The 9412-nt window shown below is 47.7% G+C and overlaps 1 protein-coding gene across 1 annotated transcript in view; it reads left to right on the top strand.

Annotated features, from left to right (window-relative positions):
• The first annotated feature begins 353 nt into the window (after window positions 1-353).
• Window positions 354-9412, top strand: part of OXSR1 (oxidative stress responsive kinase 1) — a 92632-nt gene continuing 83573 nt past the window's right edge. Inside the window, exon 1 of the mRNA XM_064445112.1 lies at window positions 354-660. Within this exon, the coding sequence (XP_064301182.1) occupies window positions 591-660 (70 nt within the window). The 5' untranslated portion in view covers window positions 354-590. The remainder of the gene's footprint in view (window positions 661-9412) is intronic.

Here is a 9412-nt window from a genome sequence, read left to right as displayed (position 1 = left end):
CTCCCAATGGGAGCTGCAGGTTCGGCAGTTGATAGCCAATCGCAGCCCGCACCGGGTCTTAAGCCACATCCCCTCCCGCCTCTTGCTTGAGGGAGGGGAAGATGTGGGCAGCCGCCATCTTGTGTGTGGCACTCCCGCCCTTCCCTTTATGTTTCGTAAGGACTCCCTCTCCGCTGTCCTCTTCCGGCCGCCCGCCCTACCGGCCCGTCCCCCGAGGGCGGTAGCGGCAGCCGAATAAACGGTAGCGGGATAGCGTGGTGTGTCGGAGGGGCGCCACGCTCAAGATGGCGACGAACGGCGCCCGGCTTGTGGCGGGCGGGGCGTGCGCGCGGCGGCGTGCGCGGGTGACGTCAGGGCGCTCTGGGCATGGGCAGGTGGAGGGAGCAGGCAAAGTTTGGCCGGCGGTAGCGGCGGGCGGCGGCGGAGCTGAGGGAGCCGCTGCCGGTGGGGGCTCGGCTGAGGGGCCGGGACAGCCGGGCCGTGCGGGACACGACACCGCAGCGCAGCGCCTTTCCGCTCCCTCGCTCCTGCGTGGCGCTCCCCCTCGCGGCGCGGAGGGAGGGCTGAGGGAGGGCGGGCGCGGCGCGGCCATGGCCGAGGACCCCAGCGCGCTGCCCTGGTCCATCAACAAGGATGACTACGAGCTGCAGGAGGTCATCGGTGAGCTGCGGCGGGGCGGGACGGGGGCGCTGGGCGCCCGCCCGGGGGCTGTGCGCGCCGCGGGAGGGGGGGTTGGGGGTGCGTGGGGCGCCCCATCGCTGAGGGGTGTGTGTCTGTGTGCCTGCCCTGAGGGGAGTGTGTGGCGGTCTGTCCCCCCTCAGCTAAGGGGGGGTCTTGTCACGCACCCCTCGTTGAGGAGTGGGAGTGTTTGACACCCCCCACCCCCCCCAGCAGTGTGTGCGTGGGGAGGGTGTGAGGGGGGTCCGGACCCCCCCCCCCCTCCAACCTCCAGGGGCGTGGGGGACCCCTTTACTGAGCGGGGGGACTTCCCCCTCTCGCGTGGGGGTTCTGCCCTCCCCTTGCTCCAAGTGGGGTGCCTCTGGGTCGGGGTCCTCCGGCCGCGCGTGTTCGGGGAGGGGCCGGCTGGCTTTACACATCTGCAGCCTCCCCGTGGGTGCCCGGGGGAGCGGGGGCTCTTCTGCCTCCTCACGCGTGTGCGGGACCCACGGAGGGGGGCGCGGGTCTGCCCCAGGGGGGCACCCCCTTGGCAGGGAGCTCAGCTCCAGACGCTGCCCCCCAGTTCTGCAGGGGGTTGTGCGTGTCCTACAGAGCGGGCCGGGGTCCGCGCCGCGGGGGCTCGTCCGTCCGCCCATCACACGCGAGTTCGGATGTGCTGGGCGTGGAGGAGCAAACTCCACAGCTTACGCGGGCTCTCTCCTCCCAGGGCACCCCCATTCGTTTTGGGGCGACGTCTCGTCTCTTAGCAGTTTCGGAGCCCCACGTCGCTTTGGTCCGTGCAGGGGATGGAGGGTTTTGTAGTGCTGCCAAACGAGCCTTCTCTCCTGGGTTTTTGCTGCTGCTGTGAATTTTCATTCATTGTCCTCGCAGCTCACGGCCCTACCCCTTGCTCTCTCCATTAAATGATTTTTTTTTTTTCCCTTTCCCCTCCTCGCTCTCTCTTGACTTCAAACTGCACAGTTACCAAAGGCCTCCCGCTGTACTGATTTATTGGCCGTCTCAACCATTTTGTCGGGGTGTGTGTTTGAGGGATACGTTGCTCTAGGGGCGAGTATGTGACGCATCTGAGGAGGTGCCGCAGGTGACTCTAGGGTCAGTGCCTCCCGTCTGCTCTCCAGAGGCACAAAATAAAGCAGGAGGTGGCAGGGCAGGCTCCTGGCCAAAGGCTTTTAGGAAGGAGGTTAATTCTTACAGTAATCTTCATGGAGTGCTTTTATATGAAGTTTATAAATGATGTAGCGCTGTCATGCCCAGGCCTTCCATCTCTGCCTCATGGGGGGACTTGTTTTCTGTTAAGGAGGGTGGGAGAGTTTGTGAAAATGCTGTTTTAAGAGATTAAATTCTTGGCATTGTTGAAAAGTAGGAAGGAACTAAAGCTGTAGAGGGGGGGAAATCCTTCTGGAAATCCCTGTTGCTCTGTGGGATCAGGCTTTGTCCTCCTCCTCCGCTCAGAGGGAGCAGCAGTGCTTTAGGAAGGAGACAAACTCCCCGTAAAGAGGGAAAGCGTAATCTTACACACCAACCCTTTAAAGCTCCTTTGGAAAATGCACCCTGGGGAGGATGATGTTCAGCCTCTTTGAGGAGCCAGGAGATAAAGGTGCGGGGAGGAAGGGGGAGAACATGCCACCCATTTCCAGGGAGAGGGAACTCTGTGTGTGTGTAGGAAATGCTTTTTCTTTTTTTTTTTCTCCTTTGGGAGCCTGCACAGGGGTGCTCTGGTAGCACAAAGCAAGGATTTGAGCTTCAGTATCCAACGCTGGGAGTGAACGGACAATCTGCCTCTTTGTAGCTGGGGAGCAGAGTGGGATGGGAACAAAAGGCAATGTAAATGCACTTCTGCTCTTACGAGAACTTGCTTCTGGAGACGCACACCCTACAGCCTCAAAGTATTAGGAGGAGCACAGAGATGATGTATTGTCGTCTCACGTTAACTGACAGAACTTGGGGAGAAATCAGGAAAGAAATATTTAATTTAATTTCTTCCGTATCTTTTCCCTGTCGAGTTTCTGGATGTCGCCTGCTCGCTGAACGATTGTGTTGGCATTCTGGCATGCGATGGAGTGTACAATGAAATGTGTATATTGCAAACATATGGTTTCTCTTTTTAACTTTCCCGTCCCCCGCCCCCCCCCCCCCCCCCCCCCCTTATTTCAAACACTGGTGTGTCTGCCAGTGTCCTGGATGGAGATGTGACGCAAGTTTCCTAGCACGTATATGATTTGTGGGACAAAATGTCACTGTGTTAACTGAGCTGGACTGCCTTGCCTCCTGCTTCGTGTCTCCTGTAAACCTCAAGGGTGGGTTGGTCTTTTTTTTCTTTTTTTTTTTGAGCTGTCTTTACTTCTTTAGAGCTGCAAAAGTCCTTCAGCAGGGAACAAAGATATCCTGGTGTGGAAAGAGATGAACCTTGCACTGGTGCTTTTAAAGGATTTAACTTGTTTCCTGATGAAAAATGTTGCTCTTTACATTTAGAGTCTGACATTCAGTAGCTTACAGCTCAGCTATTTTTCCACATCAGAATAAAGGAAATCCATGTGTAGTCCAATTCCTTAATTTGTGCTGGTTTTGCCTGAAAATAGCCATATGTGGGTTTCCTTTGATGTGGATGGCTCCATACCGTTTTGGTGCAGGAATCAAAAGAGCAAGTTTTCTACCTGCAAAGAGAACTCTCCTATAAAACTGCCTTCCTGATTCTGGCTAATATTAAAAAAAAAAAAAGATTACTCAGCACCAGGGATGACTCATACCATTATAAAGGTATGGATTAATGTCTGTGCTTATTATACTTGGTTAGTGTTAGTAACTGCTGAGTAGCCTTCTGAGGCTTAAACAACTTCTTTTCCACTGAATCAAGGAACCTTGCTCAGGATGAGAACCTGACTTTCATTTCAAAAAAGCATAAAATGGAGGTGGGGTAGAGGAAACAATTTGTAAAGCATTTCTAGGAAATGTACCCCCAGAGTAATGATAGTCTTTGCAGGTGAATGCTGCCTCTGGAGACATCTAAATTTTCATCTAAAAAGAAAAATGTAGCCTGCGCTGGTGGTTGTGAATGTGGTTTTCCAAGCGTGGCTTGCATATAAATCACGGCAGTCATCTTTTTGAAGCCTGGAAAAAAAACCCAAAAACCTTGACCTGGTGCTGCTTGTGCTGATCAGATACTTGCAAATCCGGTTCCCTCGGATCTCACAATTCCTGTTGGAAATGCTGGTAGCAGTAGTGAAGTTGATTGGAACTGGGTCAGTCTCACTTCGCTACTTTTTTGGAAAGATGAGAGCTGTGCTGGCCATGGCTGTTTGATTTAGGAGCATCCTCTTTGCTGTGAGCTGTCGGTGCCAGAAACGGAAGATAAATTAGCAATGGGAGTGCTCGCTTGCTCTGTTCCTGTGCCCTTTCTACCCTGACAGATTCCTTCGTAGCCACGAGGACAATGTGGGCTGCGTGAACAGATGTGGTGGGAGTTTCTTCTCCCCTCAGAAATCAAGCTGAAATTGAAAATTGAAATCACCATTTACTGAATGATTAGGGTTTTTTTAGTGACTGCGGTTCATGTCGCTTTTGAGTTGGGCTTTGCCTGTGAACACACTGATCTTCTGGAGTTGAATATTTAGATTTCTAGCTGCATTCTTCCCAAGCTCTACATGCGAGTGTATGTATGTCTGTGTGGGAGAAACTTTCTTTTACAGGTATAGAGGAACTTCTTAGAATTAAGATTTCCGCTTCCCCAAACGTTATCAAAATGTCTGTGGTCACCCATCTTGTGCCTGGCAGTAATCTCATGTACTGAAAAAGCATGGCCATTGAAAAAGAGCAGCCTGTAAGCGCTTGCCAGGTACGATCGAAGTCTTTCAGTGTAAAACCCAGGCTGGAATGGGAGGCTCTTGTCCAACAATAGTTTTTTAGGTTTCTTTGAAGCGTGGTGTTGATTTTCACCCGTGAGTCTTGTGCTAGCTGCAGCCAGTTTCATATGCCTAGCTATTTAAAACCCATTCAAGAAAAATGTTACACTCTATAAAATATAACTGCTTGAACTAAATTGAGTGTTTAGACTTCAGTCTTCATGCCATATGTTTTGTTTTAGCATTTCCTTGCAGATCCCCACTCCTCCCTCCCAGCCTAGCTAAACAAAATTGATTCCTACAGTGTATTCCCAGTATTCAGGCTGGTTAATTCATTTGAAGTCTTGCTTTGTGTGCTCACTTGTAAACTTTTTCCACTTAAAGTTGGTAGAAAAGCCTTTTTGTTGTTTTCTTTATGCTGAAGCTTATATAAAATTAACTTTGGGCAACCGTAGATCTGTGGTAAAAAATGTTAGCGGTCATTCATAGTACTTGGTCTGCTCGGGCACCGAAGTGGGTGATGCTCAGTATGGCAATTTCTCAGCTGCTTGGACACAGACAAATGTATCTTCTGTATTCCTGAGTGAGACTGAATAGCCAGGCTACTCCTGCATCCAGGCTACCTTTCCTTTGAATACTTGGCACATTGTCTCATTTCTTTAAGGCCTTTGATATCATCGCTCTACTAGAATAGGGCTAAATTGAACTGGTCTTCACCTCTTGGGAAGTGAAAGCAAAAGGTGTTTAGTTGTACGTGTGTCTTTATTTAGTGTTTCTGTTGTTTCCTCTCTGACAGGAAGGAGGATAAAATGCACAAGGAAGCAGGCTGAGGACATAGAAAGCCAAGCAGTGGTGAAGGAGGCTGGCTGGGAAGAATACAGTCGTTGTTATCAAAGCGGAGTGGCTGCTTTTCCTGCTGATTTGAGGGGAGGGCAGGGGCAGAGATGGTTCCCGCTGCTTTCAGCTATTCTGGGGTATTAAAAAAAACACAACACAAAACAACAAACAAACAGCCAACATATGGAGTGTTTAATGTGGAAGTAGTTCACACTTTCCCATGGTTGGTTTCTATATGGTAGTTGCTTCCAGTACTGCTATGTTCCCGGACTGATTAATGTTTAACACTTTCATTTCTCAAGAATACTGTTTAAATAGGTTCAATTTAATGCAAATATCTTGGCTAGTGCTGGGAAATTTGGATGTGCTGTGCTCCTGAGCACACCTGAGGGGTGCATGTGCTGGCTGACAAATGCACGCCTGGGAGGCTTCTTCCTTTTGCAGCTGATGGAATCTCGGAGGAGATCTGTTCTTCCCCAGAACATTTGTCTATTTAAACTTGGCAGCATCTATTTTATTTCTGAGTGTTAGCTTGCCCACCCAGTGTCTAGAGATGTAATCTTTTGATAAAAGTTGGAGCTGTTTAAAGTGATGGGCAATAATGCTGCTTCACAATTTGCTAACACAATTAGCAGTAAGAAAAACTGCATTTTGGTCAAATCTTGGAAGATTTCCCCTAAAATGTACGATGTCTGTCGTAAATCTCTGTAGTAGTAAATTTAGCTGCGGACATGCTAATGGAGAGCTTGTAAACGCGGTATTATTAAGTTTTCATAATAGGAAGAGACAGACTTCAGAGTTTTGTGGGTGTAGAAGAATAGCTGTTGGAGCAGTGGAATTTGGCATTGCAAAATCTTTGAAATATCAGGATCCTGGGACTTTGCAGATGATTTTAGCCTATTACCCTGTGCTCCCTTTAGAATCAAACTACTGAGATGCAAATATGAAGAACTTGGCTTTCAAAGTTGCTGCAGTTTCCTGTGACTTCACCTAGGGGAGTTCAGCCTTGACATTTCTAAAAACAATCAAACTCCGTCTTATCTTTTTGGAGGTCATGTGGGAAGGTCTTGGAGGCAGGGTTAGGTCCCTGGCTGCCAGGCGGTCCAGGCTCTTCACCAGGAGGTCATCGCTCCTGGTGTTTGAGAGGAGATGTGGTACCTCTGATGTGCAAAATAATGCATATACTAATGAAGGGAGCCATACTAAGAACAAAACCAAGCTTGTCTGAGTAAGGCAAGGTCACTGTAGCAAATGGTGTAAATACAGCTAAATGATGACAGGGTTACAGGTACCTGACTAGGTCTGTGATACCACTTTAGTATTTCTCATGTTCCTCTTGTGCAAATGAAGAGACTGACCTTAGCATGGGATTCTGTTGTGTTTGATCCTGTAGGTTGTCTGAGTGCGTTGTTTGCCTTGAAACACTGCTCGTGCGTGGGGTTCTGATGTTCATCCTTGGGTTTAACCAGTTTATGTGGTCCTGTCACACAGTACAAGCAGGTAGGGATTTGTGGTGATCCAAGTGCAACACGGGAAAACCCACCATTTCTTTTCACCCTTACTCAATAGCTACAACATCCAGCAATGCTTTTTTTCCCCACCCCCCCAAGTCCTTTCTTTCACCACTTTCTCAGGTTCCTGGAGATCATTGTTTCCTGATGTGCATCACTGCCTGCAGAATTTTTGCTTCACACGGATTTTCTTGCAATTAAGAGAAATTCCACCTGGGGAAAAAAAAAATTGGATATCAACCTCCACCAAACCAGAGTCTAATACACTGTGCGAGGATTTCTTAGACCTCTTTGGCTCTGCACACTGGGAATTCTGCAGGGGACAGCTGTCTTCAAGTCTTAAAGGCTTCACAGATCCCATCCATGAATGAAGTGTAGAGTAAATCCACGGCACTGATTCACATTCTCACTGAATCGTCAAATTAGCCGAATCTTCCCTCCACACATCCATTGAAATTTTATACAGCTTGCACTGCATGCTTGTGAAACAACATTCAAACTCCTATAACTCAGTCAAATTAAAATGCATTTTCTTAGGGAATACAGAAAAGCTCTTCTGAATAAAGTTTTAGTTTCTGGCCAAATTTCAATTTTCTGCCCCATCCGTTCTGTCTTGAGAGCTACTGAGTTGAGGGCGGGAGAGAGAAAAATTCCTTTTTTGTTTCATTTCACTGTTTCATGCTAAACTTGACTTTATAGCATTCTCCCAAATGGTTATTTCCTTCAGGCAGGAAACGAGCCTCTGTAAATTCATCCTGGAGAGAAAAGGTACGAGCAGCTGTTAAAGAAGAATATTGCCAGTTGAAATACTTCAGTGATCATCTCTTACTGTAGTAAATTCTCCTTGAGTTTTGCCAAAATTTTACCACTTTATAGTCATGAATGGTAATTTAAGCACAAACTTTACTCTTTTTACTGCTAGCACCTTGCTATTAGTAAAGCTGCGTGGGAGGATGCTCCTTCCTTTTCATCTATCCACAGAATTGTTGATTAAGTTAAAATTGCAGAGTGAAATTTTGGCCTCGAGTACCGTACTGAGTCTTCTGAGCATGTGGCTTGTCCTGTGGTATCCTCTGCTAGCTTACTGTGTGGAAGAATTTCAGTTGCCGTTTGTCTTAGAGCAGTGCTAATTGACAAATTTTGCTGTTTGTTAGAGGGGAGAGTGTTGTCAAGTGGGAAAATGTTCTAAAAAAACTAGTTGTGAATGTGGAGTTGTATTGATGTGCTTGTGGTCAGGGCGTGAGATTACCACATCTTGTGGCAATTTAACGTATGTTTTGTAAAACTGAAGTTTTCCTAAACATTGGATGAGAGCTCCGTAGTGACTGTTGGACAGGTTTTGCATTTTCATTTTTGATTTGGTCTAAGCTAGGCTCTTGCTCGTTTTTGGTCTTCAGAGGATTTTAAGTCCATTTTCCTGGGTTCCAGGGCTTGTTCTAGCTCCCTGAAAAAAGCTTTGGAAGCGGTGAGGAGGGTAGTGGAAAATGATAGTGCTTGAAAAGTGAGAGAGCAAGCTAATAGCTGTGGGATGAGAGCACTTAAATATTTTTCTTAAGAAAATTAGCAGGCTGTGCTCAGAGCTGATAGCTGTTGAGGGAAGTGGGGCAGGTGAAACAACAGGCAGGCGTTTCAGGCCATCTCTAGCTTTAGGCAGACAATGCGATATTAGGTTATCTTGATGGCTTCTTCATAAAGATGCTTCTTGTCACGGAGTAAACACCTTTCCTGCAAAATCCCCAGGGACAGATTTCATTATGTCAATTTTCAGAACGCGAATGGAAAGCTCCTGTCACTTTGAGACGCAGGGCTAGAAAGGGATGCCAGGGTCATGGAGTCCAGTTCCCTGCTATTGCTGATGGCCAGTTGTATCATCCCTATCCCAAATTAACCGATGCTTGTGTCTGAAATGGCGCATGGGGGAATTACAGGCACATGTTCTATTAAGCACTCAAACCTCCGTGTGACCCTGTCATCGCCATATGAAACGCTGCATAATGGATTCCCTATGATAGTGGGGAGGAACAATGCCTTCTCTTTCATAGCAAGCGCCTGTAGCTCAGTGTTTTTTCTTGCACTGCTTGCTTTACATTCAGGCTGTATCTGTGAGGATGCTTCCCAGTGAAGGCATGAGAGAGCTGCAGCTTGGCCTTCGTGCTGACTCCAAACCTTAAACGCATTGAGTACAAACCTGTCTAATTTATGATCCCTTAAGATCTGCCAGTGGAAATTGAGTCCTTTGGAAATTTGATGTGTTATATGTCCTCACCTATAAGAATGTCACCTCCTGGGCCACTTTGTGAACTTTCTGTCTCTCACCTTATGAGGTAGTGCACTGAGCAAGCTGAAAGCTGATGCCCTAAGTTCCATCCCTTCGCTAAAGTAAAAATTATCATTGAGGATGCCAAGTGCTGTCTGATAACTAATTTGTATTAATGGCCTAGAAATATCTTGGTATTGACTTCCAGCAAACTGTACTTCACTGGAAAGAGCGTTTTGAGCATGAACTCTTTTCCTGTTGAACGACTCACCAATGCAAATCTTTATTTG

The sequence above is a fragment of the Phalacrocorax carbo genome, chromosome 2 (assembly GCF_963921805.1).
Source record: "Phalacrocorax carbo chromosome 2, bPhaCar2.1, whole genome shotgun sequence".
Taxonomy (NCBI): domain Eukaryota; kingdom Metazoa; phylum Chordata; class Aves; order Suliformes; family Phalacrocoracidae; genus Phalacrocorax; species Phalacrocorax carbo.
This window is presented reverse-complemented; position numbering and strand designations above follow the sequence as displayed.